Genomic DNA, 16,766 nt, shown 5'->3' with positions numbered 1-16,766 from the left:
TGGCTCTTCGCCAGCAGGGCGAGGAATTTGCGGGGAGAACTTTCTCCCGCATCTCGTCCCGTCTGACTTCGGAGTTTTCTCTTGCCCCAGCGTTGGCGAACATTTGCTCGTAATCTTGAGGGTGAATCGGACGACCTCGACTCCTTAGCGTGTTTTGTTGCTAGCCGGTGTAATTGCTGTTGCAGCAATAAATGCCTGTTTATTTCAGCGAGAGTGTCGTTCCTTTGTTCCCTCAGAGCAAGGCCTGCCGTGGTCGGCGTGCGCTAGGTAGGGCGCGCGACCACGGTTTGGGGTTCAGGTGGCTTTTAACTGCCGCGGTTAAATGGCGGGGGGGGGGGGGGGGGGCGTATTTATCCCCCTATTAAAACCCCACAAGTTTTTATCGGCCTCTAGGAAACGGCGCAGTATACGTGTTTCGGGTCGGTGGGGCTTGGGAGACTCGAAAACAAACGCGTGTCGCAGACCGACTGGGATCACGGGCAGAATTCCGCATAGTTGACCGGTTGCGATGCAGCAAGCAGCTTTAAGAAAAGTCGTGATGGTACAATTCAGTAAGCAAAGCAGAGAGTGTACAAAGATTTCAAAGAGCTTAAAAATGCACACTTTATTTTCAGTCATATCAGATGAAATGCAGCGTTTAAGTAGTGTATATAGTGGAATAAGCATATTCAGAGACAAATTAAGAAATTAACAATAATAACGAATTAACACGCTGCTGAGTTCATTTGATGAAGTTTACAAGACTGTGAAAGCAATGGATGACTCCGACGCCGGTCAGAATAACCTGGAAGTAAAGAAATAAACGGCAGGTAAACTCACATGAGGCACGACAAGTTTTAATTTCTTTTGTAGCAATGTTGTCTTGGCGTTCTAACTTATCTTAGTGTATATGTGTCTTAACTCCGACTTGTCTTGATACATTTTTCTTTATACCAAACAGGCTAATACGCTTCGAAATCTTAGTCAGTCAGAAGCGGCTGTATTTTTATTGTTGAAGCTACTCGCATTAATGCTTCAGGGACATAAGAAGGCGCTTGAAACGGAGAACATCGTAAGGAGGGCAAAACGCTTGTCTAGAACGCCTGGCGTGCGCTGCAACGTCTAGCGATAACACCTGACTCCATATGGAACGGGGATTATATCTTCATTTCTTGTCTTGCTGGTCACCGCGGCTTTGGCAGGCGCTTCCGGAGCATGCGCAGCTCCGGTGTTTCGCCCTGTGTATCAACAGCTACCGCTGTAAAATGAGGCTTTTGCGCTATCGCGTAAAAGATGTGTTAGAGCACCAGCTGTGGAGCCGCTGAGATATCATTGCAGAAGCGATCGTGGCGTTCGTGAACCTTTGAATTATTACCGCCTCCCCCCTACAACAGCGCACTCCCCGAAGCCCACATTGACCGAACCTGGATCAAGTGGTCGCACAGGGACGGCACATTCTTGATAGCGACCACTCCCTCACCGACCAGGTACAGAATTCACATTGGCCAGCAAAGCCACTTAAGAGTTGCCTGCTCCCCCCCCCCCCCCCTCCCAACTTCCGGTCAGAGGGCCGCTGTAAATAAGCTGCAAAAAAGTAAACGCGGGAATTCTCAGTGAGCCCCCTCTCCGGCCCGTACGGTATTCGGCGATGCGATCGCTGGCAGGCTCGCGTGAGACCTTTCGCGGCCCCAGGGAGTACTGTGGGAACGCCTTAAATGGTTTAGTAGCTACATGTAGCTGTATTAATAGTAGCATGAGGTAGCGAGCTAAATAGACCAAGGCGTTTGTAGTACGCGTCTCGGTCTTCTCAGCGTGGTGCATTTACCATCAAAACAAACACACGGATTAACACGTTCCACTTGTTGCAAAACTCCCCAGGACAACTTGGCAGGAGTGTGGTCGCTCGCTTTTGTTGGTGAAAGGAGGCTTGGTTAATTCGTTCGCGCGGGTTCGTGAGCGATTGCGAAATGCCTGTTCTTTAAATATCAGGGGATAAAGAAATGCGCAGAATATAACCAACCCCTATATGCAGGGTGTTTCACCTAAGACTTTACACAATTTTAAAAATAGGTTTTTTGAGTTAGAAGAGCGCTTTTTTTTCGGCATAGCATTATCAGCAGTGCACTACATATAAATGCAGCTAATACGCGCTAACTAGCAGGCTGGTTAACTAATATTGAATTAACTTTTTAAATATTACTCTTAGGCTCATTTATTATTGCGAGGCGTGTAGCCCACCGTATACGTAACACCCATCTCAGTTTTTAGTTTTTCGAAAGCGCAGTTGCCCCGCCGCGGTGGCTCAGTGGTTAGGGCGCTCGACTACTGATCCGGAGTTCCCGGGTTCGAACCCGACCGCGGCGGCTGCGTTTTTATGGTGTAAAAACGCTAAGGCGCCCGTGTGCTGTGCGATGTCAGTGCACGTTAAAGATCCCCAGGTCGTCGAAATTATTCCGGAGCCCTCCACTACGGCACCTCTTCTTCCTTTCTTCTTTCACTTCCTTCTTTATCCCTTCCCTTACGGCGCTGTTCAGGTGTCCAACGATATATGAGACAGATACTGCGCCATTTCCTTTCCCCCAAAACCAATTATTATTATTATTATTATTAAGCGCAGTTTCCCTCGGAGCTGTGGTCCAACAAATTTTGGCTATTTCGACAGGTTACGTGCACTGGAAAGGTTGCTTTACCTGCAAGCTTCTCGAAAGCGCATGTACTTTGGTGCAATACAGCCAGAATTTGTTGGACCACAGCTCCGAGGTTAATTGCGTTTTCGAAAAACTAAAATCTGATATGGGTGTTACGTATACGGTGGGCTACGCGCCCCTTAATGATTAAGAACCCTAAATGTAATAGTTAAAAGTTAACTATTCAATATTATTTAAGCAGCCTGCTAGTTAGCGCGTCTTAGCTGTATTATGAAGTAATACACAGCTGACAATACTATGCCGAAAAAAGCGGTCTTCCAACTAAAAAGCCTATTTTTAAGTATTGTATAAATTCTTAGATAAAACACCCTGTATACATAGCCTTCATATAGGTTACGAGAAAGCATTTGACTCTGTCGAAACCTGCAGTCATGCAGGCAATGAGGAATCAGGGTGCAGCAGAGCCTTATGTAAAAATACTGGAATATATCTATAACGGCTGCACAACTACCATAGTCATCTGTAAAGTGAGCAATAAAATTCCAATAAGGAAGGGTGTGATGCGAGACGGAGACACGATCTCGCCAATGCTATTCACCGCCTGTTTACAGGAGGTATTCAGAGGCCTGAATTGGGAACAGTTGAGGATAAGAGTTCATGGAGGATACCGTAGAAATCTGCGATTCGTTGACGATATTGTCTTAATAAGTCACTCAGGGGATGAATTGCAAATCATGATCAATGAGTTAGACAGGCAGAGCAGAACGCTGGGTCTAAAAATTAATGTGCAGAAAACCAAAGTACTGTCCAACAGTCTAGCAAGGGAACAGCAGTTCACTATTGGCAGCGAGGTGCTGGAAGTGGTAAAGAATACTTAGGGCAGGTAGTGATAGCTGATCCAGATCATGAGAGGGAAATGACTAGAAGGATAAGAATGGGGTGGAGCGCATATGGCAGATTCTCTCAGATCATGAATAGCAGTTTACCGATATCCGTTAAGAGAAAAGTATACAGCAGCTGCATCTTACCAGTACTCACCTATGGGGCACAAACCTGGAGGATAACGAAAAGGGTTCAGCTTAAGGACAACGCAGCGAGCTATGGAAATGAAAATGGAAAGTGTAACGTTAGGAGACAGGAAGAGGGCAGAGTGGGCCATGGAACAAACGCGGGTTCATGACGTCCTAGTCGAAATCAAGACGAAGAAACGGGCTTGGGCAGAGCATTTAATGCGAAGACAAGATAACCGCTGGTCTTTAAGAGTAACGTACTGGATTCCAGGAGAAGGAAAGCGTAGCAGGGGGCGGATGGGCGGATGAGCTTAGATGGGCGGATGAGCTTGAGAAGTTTGCGGGGATAGGGTGACCACAGGCTGACAAAGAACAGGAATTATTGGAGAGATACGGGAGAGGCCTTTGCCCTGCAGTGGTCGTAGTCAGGCTGATGATGATGATTCTTTGAAATCGGTAATTGGTAGCGAAAATAGCGAGTTGCAGCGACTACTCTGTGGTCATTTAGCTACGCTCACACTACGGTCACGGGCGCCTTGCCGAGTGAACCTTTGCAACGGATTTGCAGTCGTGAACAGAGTAATATGTCAGCGCTTGAACTCTTCTGCCGCGTTGCTTGACGGAAATAGAAGTATTTGCTACCTTTATGCGCAAGGGCAAAAGTAAATTGTACTTGCATATCGATCCATTAAGCATCCATTAATTTTGGCTAGGTAATGCGTCAGTGGACTCTGACCGCTGAAGCGTGGTCCTTATTGTTCTGTCCGCGACTGTATGTACATACATGCACATATAACCGTGAGCAAAAGAAAGAGGCCCCTCATCTCTATTCGGTACATATTTTCTCTGTAAAATGACAAAGGTTCAACCTTTGCACCTTTTTTCCTTTTCCACCTTTTCCGCAAGCTTTGTCCGTAAAGTTTCGAGACTGATTAATTTTATTCTCTAGAAATGATTACCTAAAACAAATGTTGGTGCGTATGTGTAGTGCCATCTTTTTGAGCTAACCTGAGCTATTTATGTTAATTGCTGTGGCAGCCGCTAGATGGCACTACACGTAGAAAAAATACGTTGTCACTAGTCGTCTGCGCATTCTACTGTGAGTGAATGTGGAGAGATGGACGTCCACCTCGAACAGCGTCTGAACATAAAATCTTGTGTGAAGCTTGGCAAGACAGCCACACAGACGTATGAGCTCCTTCATGACGCTTACGGCAACGAGACATCTCGGGCGCGAGTTTTGAGTGGCACAGAGGTTCGTTTCGGGGAGAACGTCGGTGGAAGACGACACAAGGCAGGGGCGCCCTTCAACATCACGGAATGAAAACAACGCGGCTCGGATCAGGGAAATCGTACAGCAAGACCGCACCATTACAGTCCGCATGCTATGAGATGCTCTCGACATTAGTAAGACAACATGCCACCAAATTTTGCGTAAGAACTTGGGGAAACGAAAGCTGACTGCCAGACTTGTGCCGCACTCCCTCACACAGGACCAGAAGGACAGGCGGGCATCAGTGAGCGCTGATTTGCTCTCCGAGGCAGAGAAGGATGCTGCGTTCATCGACCGAATCATTGCTGAAGATGAAACATGGTGTTTTCAATACGATCCTCAAACAAAGGGGCAGAGCGCCGAATGGCGGTCCACAAGCTCTCCGGCGTCGGGAAAGGCGCGGCGACAGACGACCAAAACAACGACGATGCTGATAGTTTTTTTCGATGCCAGAGGTGTCATACACTACGAGTTCATCCCACAAGGGCAGACGGTGAATCAGGAGTTTTATATCCGCGTGCTCCAACACATGCGTGATGCACAGCGACGCCGTCGCCCTGACTTATGGGCATCTGGACAATGGAGCCTTCTCTACGATAACGCAAGGCCGCACACTGCTCTTAGCGTGACAAAATTTCCCGCCAAGCAGAGCATTACTGTACTTCCCATCCGCCATACTCGCCTGACCTCTCCCCGAGCGATTTTTTCCTGTTTCCTCGTGTGAAGAGAGCTCTAAAAAGTCGCTGGATGGAGAGCGTGGAAGCCATTCAAGACGCCACGACAAAGGAGCTGACTGCCCTGCCAAAAGAAGTGTTTTCCAACTGTTTCCAAGACCTCAAGAAGCGTTGGAAGCTGTGTATAGACTGCGAGGGAGACTATTTCGAAGGGGTGCTGCACAAATGATTTCAATGTTAAACGCATTTTTTAATGAACTCAGTCCTGGAACGTTACGGACAAAGGTTGTATTATTGATCAATTAGGTCATTTTTGCGAATAAAGTAAGCGCGTTGCTGAAATTTAAGAAATTAGGGGGCACTTAATTACATTACGTGTGGAGAATGCGATACCATTAAAGTCTGAAGTGCGCTCGGCCTCCTCCGTCACTGGTACTCGCTGCTGAGCCTGTACAGCCGCCAGTACTCCATCTTCAGCGGCATACTTCCGTGGTCGCACTCTCCATTTGCGGGAATTTTCCACTACGGTAGACACAAGTGGTGTTGATTCTGGCTCGACTCCAACCTCAAACGCGAACCTGTCTAGATACGTCTGCACAAAACCAAGCGCAGCTGCGTGTACTGCCGCCGAGCAAGCCACCGGCACTCGCCCATGTCGCGTGGTCTTGTGACGTCCCACACCCCGGCGACCAGTCAGGGCTGGGCCTTGTCACCTGCCAACTTCCACCTGTCAGCGCAGCTGTCAATTCATTCCTGTTTTGTGGTTTTATGAGTTCACACACCCCGTCGACCACTCAGCACTCGGCCATGTCACGGTACACTGTGGTGTCGTGAGCGTCTCGACCAATCAGCGAATTTTATTACCAACCACGTCATGTTTCTTTATGACTACGCCGTGTTATTTCCGTGATGAGGCTTCTAATGCACTTATCACATTAATATCTCCAGATTCGTCAGCAGCACCGCTATTGAAGCTCAGAGCGGGAGTGAAGTTCTCTTTTGATCAAAGTAGTGCATGCACAAGCTATGCCTCCTCCTCCGCACCATTTTTTTTCTTTTTAATTAAGCCGCAGTGAAACCCGTACAACAAGCCTGCAGGCTCTCACCCCAGCAGGGATCCTGAGAAGAAGATCGTCGTGCTTGTGGACGTTGTGGAATATGGCTCCTCCAATAACGTACAGAAGGCCGGCCATGCAGTGGTACAGCGAGTACTGCGAAACAAAGTGCGAAAATATTCGTGCCTGTGATGAGCTTTGCTCTTTTGCGTAGCCCACGGTAAGTTTCCATCGCTCAGTCCTGCCTGCACTTCTGGGTACCCGTTCATTGCTGAATTTCTTTCATGTATCCCATATCTCGAAATAATTACTGATCGACCTCGGGAGGCTGTTGACCCGTGTCATGAGGGTTTTAAATTGGATTGGTTGTTGTGGTGCCGTATTTTTCTTTTTCAACAGAGCTAATACTGAATTTGACATACACCCGGCCAGTTCTCTACAACGATACACACGAGCTTCGAACAAACGGCACTACAGCGACGTACGACGAAAGGAGGCGGCGAATACGGGCGAGAATACGCACATGCACACAAACTGCTTCCCGTTTGCAACCTGTTTCGCCGCTCCGCTTTGTCACAGAGCGCTGTACGGCTGTTTGCTCGACGCTCGCGGGATACTGTTGACACGTACAGGCGCGAGCAAAAAAGATTAGCAAAAGCCAGGTGACACCGGTGCGGCGCATAACAACGCTCGACGCCGTGGTTGCAAGCACGCCGATAACAAGAGTGCCAGGGGTGTTCGCAAAGCACGTCACCGCGCCAGCCGCCTGGTGCGATTTCGGCGCTCCCACTGGCGTCACTTTTGCTCGCCCTGTACACAACACAGAGAGCGCGCGCACGCACGCAAGAAGACTGCGGATGCAGCTTCGTGGGAAAAAAAAAAATGTAGGTCTGCTCGATCAATTGGACCAGTTCACTGAGGTGATCCATCGGCTGGAACGAATGTGAGCGGACTAGGTAGCAAGGCAGCGTGGAAATAACACATGACCCGTAAACTTTTGATCATGATTTCTTCATGTCCAAGTATGTCACTCTGTCATTTATTATGCCGTTTATACACGTTGTGACGCAGTAACGTGCCGCAATATACCTAATAAGTATGGATGTGTGAATCGTACTTTTTCAGTCGAATGTGAATAATGTAGCCATCCGAATCGAATACGAATCGAATATTTTTACGAATATTCACCATTTGCGCTATTATTAGTGCAGAACTACTTTTGTGCGAAAGAGCTGAGCGCTGCCGGCGGCGCTGCGGTACAGCGCTATAACACGCGGGGATATAGCAATATAGCTATATGGCTGTCAAAAGATGCGACACTGATCTCCACTAGGGGATACGCAGCATGAAGTCGTTGTATTAACTTTGTGCCCGTCATCTCATGCGTATAGGAAAATTACCTGTTGGTAATTAAGCCGTAATGTTGGTAATTAATAGCGCAGCGATGGTGTAAAGGTAGAGAATCCGCCTCGCGTGCAAGAGGACCGGGGCTCGAATCCCGGTGCCGCGCAATTCTCCACCGGATCAAAAAAAAAAAAAAAACTCCGCGTGTCGATGGAACTGCACAACCAGGCCTGGGATGCGGCCTGAGCTCGGTGACCAGAACCGACAACGCACTGCTTCACCGGAACAGGATTTGGCCACCCTGGTGCAGTACTTGGCCACAACCTTCTACGATCAAACCAATTAACCCTCGGCCCTCAGTCCCCAGCGGCTGCGGAGCAACTGACCAGGGCGGCGGTCAGACCTGTGACGCAGCGGAGGGTGCTAAGAATATCTGGCTCCGGACAGGCCGCTACTGGAATCTGAACCTGGCAACGCTCAACGCTAGAACCTTATCCAGTGAGGCTAGCCTAGCAGTGCTGTTCGAGGAACTAGCGGGCATTAAATAGGATGTCATAGGGCTCAGTGAAGTTAGGAGGATAGGTGAGGCGTATGCAGTACTAAAAGTCGGGCGCATACTGTGCTATCGCGGATTAGCGGATAGACGAGAACTAGGTGTGGGATTCCTCGCTAATCAGGATATATAGTACTAACGAGAGAGTGGCAGCTATCGAAATTAGGCTCAATAGGAGGTACAAGCTGGAGATGATGCAGGCCTACGCGCCTACATTCAACCATGATGACCAGACCGTTGGAAGTTTCTGAGGACGTGTAATCGGCAACGAACTAAGTAAAATCACAGTGCACTGTACTGATGGGCGACCTCAATGCGAAGGTGGGCAAGAAGCAGGTTGGCGACCAGGTGTTAGGCGACTATGGGATAGGCTCTAGGAATAGCAGGGGAGAGTTATTAGTAGAATTCGCAAATAGAAATAAGTTACGGATCATGAATACCTTCTTCTGCAAACGAGAGAACAGGAAGTGGACCCGGAAGAGCCCCAGTGGTGAGACTAAAAATGAAATCGACTTCATGCTATGCGCTCAACTTGGTATCGTTCAGGATGTGGACGTCCTCAGAAAGGTGCGCTGTAGCGACCACAGAATGGTAAGGTCTCGAATTAGCTTAGACTTGAGGAGGGAACGGAAGAAGCTAGTGGAGAAGTCCATTAACGAGTTAGCGATAAGAGGGAAAATAGAGGAATTCAAGATATCGCCTCAGAACAGATATGGAGCCTTAACTGAGGAAGACGATCTTAATGTCCATAAAATGAACGATAATCTGACAGCTATCATTACGGAGTGCGCAGTAGAAGTAGGCGGTAGAACGGTTCGACAGGATACAGGCAAGGTATCTCAGGAGACGAAAGATCTGATAAAGAAACGCCAAAGCATGAGGGCGTTTAACCCTACAGACAGGATAGAACTAGCAGAGCTATCGAAGTTAATAAAGAAGCGCAAGGTAGCCGACATAAGGAAGTTCAATATGGGGAGGATCGAGCATGCTATAAAAGATGGAGGTAGCCTGAAAGCGGTGAAGAGGAAACTAGGCATTGGTAAAAATCAGATGTATGCGTTAAGAGACAAGGAGGGCAATGTCATTACCAATATGGATAAGATAGTTAAAGTAGCCGAAGAGTTCTACATAAATCTATACAGTTGTGAATGTAATCAATGACAGAGACAGTAGCATACAGCAATGCGTCATCCCGCCAGTAACGAAAGAGGAAGTAAAGAAAGCCTTAGGAGCAATGCAAAGGGGAAAAACAGCTGGTGATGATCAGGTAACCGCAGGTCTGTTGAAGGACGGAGGAAACTAGCCACCCTGTATACGCAATGCCTTATGACCTCGGCCGTACCAGCTGCTTGGAAGAATGCAAACATTATCGTAATTCATAAGAAAGGAGACGCCAAGGACTTGAAAAATTACAGACCGATCAGCTTACTATCCGTTGCCTACAAGGTATTTTCTAAGGTAATCGCTAATAGTGTCAGGGCAACCTGAGTCTTTAATCAACCAAATGATCAGGCAGACTTTCGTAAATGATATTCTGCAATAGATTATATTCCCACTATCTATCAGGTGATAGAGAAATGCGCAGAATATAACCAGCCCCTATATATAGCCTTCACTGATTACGAAAAATCATTCGACTCAGTGGAAACCTCAGCAGTCATACAGGCATTGCGGAATCCGAGTGTAGAGAGCCTTATGACAAAATACTAGAAGATATATATAGCAATCGCACAGCTACCATAGTCCCCCATAAAGTCAGCAATAAAATTCCAATAAGGAAAGGCGTCAGGCAAGGAGACACGATCTCGCCAATGCTATTCACCGCCTGTTTACAGGAGGCATTCCTAGGCCTGAATAGGGAACATTTGGGGATAAGATTTAATGCGTGATACCTAAACAATCTGCGATTCACTGATGACATTGCCTTGCTGAGTCACTCAGGAGGTGAACTGCAAATCATGATCAATGATTATACAGGCAGCGCAAAACCGTGGGTCTAAAAATTAACATGCAGAAAACAAGAGTAATGTTCAACAGCCTAGCAAGGGAACAACAGTTCACAATTGGAAGCGAGGTACGGAGCAGAAACGTGGAGGCTAACGAAAAGGATTCAGCTTAAGTTAAGGACAACGCAGCGAGCCATGGAAAGAAAAATGATAGTCGTAACGTTAAGAGACCGGAAGCGAGCAGAGTGGGTGAGGGAACAAACGCGAGTTAATGACATCCTAGTCGAAATCAAGAGGAAGAAATGGGCATTGGCAGGGCACGTAATGCGAAGGCAAGATAACCTCTGGTCCTTGAGGGTAACGGAATGGATTCCAAGAGAAGGCAAGCGTAGCAGGGGGCGGCAGAATGCTAGGTGGGCGGATGAGATTAAGAAGTTCGCAGGCATAGGGTGGGCGCAGCTTGCAAAGGACCAGGTTAATTTGAGAGACATGGGAGAGGCCTTTGCCCTGTAGCGGGTGTAGTCAGGCTGATGATGATGATGATGAATTAAGCCGGCAGCGAATAAACTAGCGTGACATCTTGGTATATTAAGAGGGGCAAGAGCTACGTGTAAGTCATTGATTTCGAGATCGGGCATCAAGGCCGGGTTTGCTAGTTTGCTAAACCTTCCTGAGCCCTGCCTCATGGCCCTGTCCTAGAGGCCATATTAAGAAGGCCGCCACACGAATGGGCGGGGTCGCGGCACTGAACCCTTCATTTCACGGAGACCGATCGCGGCGGCATGCTTTGCGGCGTTGGAGGGGGGGGGGGGGGGGGGTCCTGTTTTTGAAATAGCTGCCGAGGAAAACTATTTGGCGCGCCTAACTCGGACTTCGTGCCAGTTATTCGATATCTATTCGAAATCTTAACAAATGCGATTCTTTACGGATAATTTTAAACAAGCACTATTTGATTCGTACAGCGAATTGAACAGGATGATATCCGATTCGCTGTTCGAGAAATTGGAATATTCGCACACCCGTACTAATAAGGCAAATGTCTTTTTGGATTTCTTGAAGGCAGTCGCGGCTGCTCAGTGGCTATATCGTTCGGGTGCTAACCATGGGTTCGATCACAGACGCGGCGGCCGCATTTCATGGAGGCGAATTGGAAAAATGCCGATCCGTCCTCCACTCTTTGAATCTGCCCTTGAGATCGCCGTTGAGCCACTGCAGCGCGTATTCAATAGGGAGACGCGAATGGATGATCTTTGCGACACTTCTGTGCGATGCAATCGTCGCGACTGCATTCTTAACATAGACTGAAAAACGATTGCTCGCATTAAGAATGCTGCCATGTTTCACTGCATGGCGACTGCTAACTGCCATCAGCGATTCCATCAATAAGGGACACCTTCGCACAGCACTGGAATCTACTTCGTAAGAATCACTGAGACCAGCGATGGCTGACAGGTGGCACCCGGGCCGGTCTAACACTGACGCGGTACTGTTGTGAAGAAGGCGGGCATACTAACAAACAGCGTCTCGGGCAGGTGCATCTGCGTGCAGGGCGAAGCCACGCCGGAGATGATGATGAGCGTGTTGTTGAAGCAGTACGTGAAGGCGAGCAGGAAGGCCAGGTGGGCGTACCACTGGTACGTGATGCTGTGCGACATCAGCAGGTACATCACCATGACGGCAACTGCGCCGAGCTGCGAGCCGCAATAAACGCGCCCAGAACTCAGCAAACCGGCCCACAGTACATTTACTGCGGCGATTGTACATAACTGAGGATTGCAGAGAACGTGGTGTGATGGAGCCAGGGCATGCTCCGACCCAACGAATGCGTGCAGTACGCAGTGGATGCATCGGAAGGAAAGGGGTTACTCTCTCTCTCTCTCTCTCTCTCTCTCTCTCTATATATATATATATATATATATATATATATATATATATATATATATATATATATATATATATATATATATATATATATGAAGGGAGCCAACAGTCACTGAAACCAAGGCGACGGCTGTTCAATCTGCTGCTCTCGTGGGTATTTATGTTTACTGGGTGTAAGCGAGCCTTGAGAGTGTTCACCAGCGCCACCCTCGACCATAGCGGCGGACGTAGCAGGTCCTGTAATACCGCGAGCGTGACGTAGAACGTCATCTAACGGCGAGGGCGGAAACTGTGCGAGAGCCCTCTTATGCTACCTATGGCATCAAGACTGCCAGAACCGAGACCCTCGTTAAGCTCTCAAGGCTCGCTTACACCTAGTAAACAAATACCCACGAGAGCAGCAGATTGAACAGCCGTCGCCGTAGCTCAATTGGTAAGAGCACCGGACGCGATATTCGGAGGTCGTGGGTTCGGATCCCACCGGCGGCATGGTTGTTTTTTCTGCTGCTTTATAAGTAAATTTCTTTAAGCGATTTATTAATCTAAGTATTATTATCCCACTGATAAACATAACACATTAAAAAAAAATTAACGTTCCCCTATGCACCTTGGTTTCGGTGACTGTTGGCTCCCTTCATAAATTTGTCAAACGGGCCCCTCATTTCCTTTAACGTATATATATATATATATATATATATATATATATATATATATATATATATATATATATATATATATATATATATATATATATATATATATATATATATATATATATATATATATATATATATATATATATATTTATATATATATAGTGTTCAAAGAGCAGGAATTGTCATGCTATGTTGGCATGGTCGCACTCTCAACGTCTAATCTGCACTCAGCAGAAGGCTTTTAATATAATTTGCACTTTCTATCTAACGCTTCTCTCGCCGACAGACATGGGAAAGCGAATAACAAATTACCTGCTTCGTCCATCACCGAAACGACATGTTTTGCACAGAGATGACATGAAAATTTCCCAGCATACCTGTAATTAAAGCGTGCTGCATACCATTACGTGGGACTTACTGCATTGAGATGAAGTCCGATCTGATTTTCTTCAATACGCGCCTATGCATCACTGCGTGAATAAAGTGACCACACTGTTTCTGTGCGTGTTATATATGTCAATCTAGAGCAGAGCAGTAAAGCCCTGGCAGCTAGCGTATATAGCACCTTTCTTTTTCATTTTTTCTTTTCTCAAAATTCGAGCACGTGGACGTATTCTTGCCGAAGAGTCATCAAGGGCCTACGTATGCTATCGAAAAATTACCCTCTGTTGGGATGCGCTGCAAGTTAACAAAAAAAAACTTGTTTCCAAGCCCAGCGCATAAGCCAGAGAGATGAGGAAAGGTCCCCTCCCCTGCACCGCGGGCGCTTTCCTCTTACTCTGCGGACTGCCAATGGACTCTTTGTGCCAGTTGATGGGCCCCAGAAAAATGCTTGGTCCCGATTGGGTGGGTCGACTTGAACACAGGAGCACGGACGTAGGAGGACAGACACGTCCGTATCATCCCAATGCTCAAGTTGGCCCACCCAAACGGAATCGCAACAACTAGTCCGTGAACATGCCACCCCTGAGCCCGAGCAGATGCAGAGCGCCCTTTTACACACCGAAGTTATGCTACAGCGCTGAATGACCGGATGGAAGGTGGAGGTTCAGGTTTGGAGAGCCACATGCGAAGGCAACAGCCTCGGTGAGCTGTGGCAAGGTGTGATAGGATTTATGTGCAGGCCCTCCTCGTTTTATTCTCTGGACGCTTCGTCCAAGTGATCTAGATTCATTACTACTGCTCGCGCATAATGGTACCATCAGCGTTAAATGAAAGGCGAAGAAAACTGAAATGTTAACTCAAAAACACCAATATATTAGCTGCTGGAGAGAAAATACAGACGCGCTTGATTAGCGCATCTAAGGCACGATCTTCGCACCTTCGATGTGAAATCAATTTGCGATGGTACTGAGCTTTCACTTCTTAACATGGTCTCACTTGTAGCGCGTGTTTCAAATATCTGGTTAGTTTGATTTGACGCTGATAGCGCATGAACCTAACTAAGCAGTTAGGTTTCGTTTCTAAGTGCGCTGTCTTGTATTATCACTAGGGTCTGAAAAAAGATCATGTGTGTAGATTACAGGATCTCTGCATGAATTCTAGCACACAGGTAACATTTTGAGACTGGTTTCCTTGCACGCTATGCCTGGCGTCATTGTTTGCCTAGTTCATTCACAATGAAGGGGAATAAGCCATGGACCTTATGCGGTGGGCCTATGTGCACGCTCAAGGACCAGCCTGCTTAACATGACGTACTTTCGATTTTCGCTGCGCCAAGCATACAACCGTGGCCAAAATAATGCAGATGACGATGCTGTGCGCTTTAACTCTCCTCATGCGTTAAGTGGACAGGAATGGTTTCTTTTGGCTGTACACGAGTGCAGCAGCGGTATTTGCCCGCATGTATTATGTACGATCCTGTTTTTCCATGCAAAGCGTGGAGGTGTTTGATTACCGAAGCGTGGTCCGCATTCTTATGGAGGCGACTGTAATATCTCGACACGCGGCGCTTGACGAATTCCTCCACCGAATACAATATCTGCGCGATATTTTAGCGCGGAATAGGGAGTGCTGTCGGCAAAATAATGTTTTTTGCATTCTGCCAACTAACCATTGCGCAAGACGCGCGAATGTTCAAAATGAACCGTAGTTCTTACAGATATAAAGAACAACTCGTGAGTGTAGTTGAACAATACAGGGAAGCATTTCAATACAATGAGACTTCCATCGCAGGCTGCACAAATGGTTCGGGACGTACTACAGCGCATCGTGATGTGGGCACTGCAATGCAGACAGAGCACTTACTGTCTCCAGACAGGTAAGCGTGCCTTGCGCTGTGGTGACGTAGCGCGGATTGACTTCAATGAGCTGCGGCACGTCATCGGCCGCACCGCCCTCCTGCGCCCCTGCATCTCCTCCCGCAGCGTCCGCCTGAGAGGGTAAAGGAACGGCGACTAGTGCTAAGCATCGCACTGTTCCCTCAACAGGGATCTAGAGCAGCAGGGATAAGAAAGTCCTACTGTTCACAGAACAGGGCACGTGACCTGCCAGCCAATTTTATGGCAGTTATGTACGATTACGATAGGCACGTGCTGGTTTGTTGGTTCGACGGGACTACAGTGTGCGGCGCAAAGCAGGTACAAGGTTACAAGGATACAATACAGCACGTTTGTTACTGTGTCCGGTCTTGCCCGCGTTGCGCTGCACACATTGTGCCGACACAATCCAGAATCATCGGCGAGCTTTGCACAGAAGTGAGCCCTACATGACCACAAAATATAGCAGCGTGCCTTTTGTCTCTCTCAAGGTACAGTAGTAACGCAGCCCAGCCACCGCAGTGGCTCAGTGGTTATGGCACTCGGCTGCTGACCCGAAACACGCGGGTTCGATCCCGGCCGCGGCGGTGGAATTTCAATGGAGGCGAAATTCTAGATGCCCGTGTACTGTGCGACGTGAGAGCACGCTAAATAACCCCAGGTGGTCGAAATTTCCGGAGCCCTTCACTACGGCGTCCATCATAGCCTGAGTCGCTTTGGGACGTTAAACTCTCTAAATCAAATCAAGTAGTAACGCAGCCCATTTCGATGCTGTCACGCGAGGCGGCTTAGTGCAAGCCCAAAGCTTTGCTGGGGCATTCGTTCGCTGCTTTTCTGTTCCTTGGCAGGAGTGCGCCCATGCGCAGGAGACCTGCGGCACTTTTAAGCGCGCTTGTAGAGCATTTCCCTCACCGCCTTGCCGGCAGGCGCCAGGGGTTCCGGCGCGGGGGCGTGCGACGGGGAGGTTGCCGGTGCCGTGGCCATGGCTGTTGGCAGTGGTCGGCAGATGAACGGACGCCTTCTTCCGACAGAGCTCAACACGCTGGGCGATGATGCTGATAGCAGGCTGAAAGCGCGTGGATGTGTGCGAGGCAGATGGACGCTTGATTGCACGATGAGTGAAGTGACCTGGCTCTCTTTCCTTACTCTTCGTCTGCATTTGTGTTTTCGAACCGAATAATGAGGGTAAATAATATCAAGTGACCGCCCCAATTAAAACTTGCCACACGTTTCCTAGGCGACTCATGGTGGTGGAAGGCGAACTTTAACAGATGAAAGAGAAGAAGGAAAAGAAGGAAGGGTAAGAGGTGCGTAGAATGTGAAGCCTGCGGATGCGCCTGTTGCTCGAAACCTATTTCGGCAGCAAATGAACGCACTTAATCTCTATCATCTGGCATATGCCTCTTTGTCGCTGGCATTGATGAAAGGCAACGAGGAGGGCAGTGCTGAGTTAGCGCCAACACTGGAAGAACAAAGACGAATGTTATTC

General features: G+C 48.0%; 1 protein-coding gene across 1 annotated transcript; it reads right to left on the bottom strand.

The window, feature by feature from the left end:
* Positions 1–710: 710 nt before the first annotated feature.
* Positions 711–16,307, bottom strand: LOC144093609 (uncharacterized). Its single transcript, XM_077627173.1, has 5 exons — positions 16,190–16,307; positions 15,267–15,392; positions 11,997–12,173; positions 6,691–6,795; positions 711–784 (listed from the first exon to the last, which is right to left on the bottom strand). Exons 1-5 carry the CDS (start codon positions 16,259–16,261, stop codon positions 722–724), a joined length of 543 nt encoding a protein of 180 aa, XP_077483299.1. The 5' UTR covers positions 16,262–16,307; the 3' UTR covers positions 711–721.
* Between the last annotated feature and the right edge of the window lie 459 nt (positions 16,308–16,766).

Source organism: Amblyomma americanum, chromosome 1 (genome assembly GCF_052857255.1).
Source record: "Amblyomma americanum isolate KBUSLIRL-KWMA chromosome 1, ASM5285725v1, whole genome shotgun sequence".
Taxonomy (NCBI): domain Eukaryota; kingdom Metazoa; phylum Arthropoda; class Arachnida; order Ixodida; family Ixodidae; genus Amblyomma; species Amblyomma americanum.
Note: the sequence above shows the minus strand (reverse complement) of the source record. Positions and strands in the feature narration are given on the sequence as shown.

Coding starts and splice junctions, on each gene's coding strand:
- LOC144093609 (XM_077627173.1), bottom strand. CDS start 16,261: ATGGCCACGGCACCGGCAACCTCCCCGTCGCACGCCCCCGCGCCGGAA. Junction 15,393..16,189: donor TGGCGCCTGCCGGCAAGGCG/GTGAGGGAAATG, acceptor TTACCCTCTCAG/GCGGACGCTGCGGGAGGAGA. Junction 6,796..11,996: donor ACCTGCCCGAGACGCTGTTT/GTTAGTATGCCC, acceptor TTTGTTTCGCAG/TACTCGCTGTACCACTGCAT.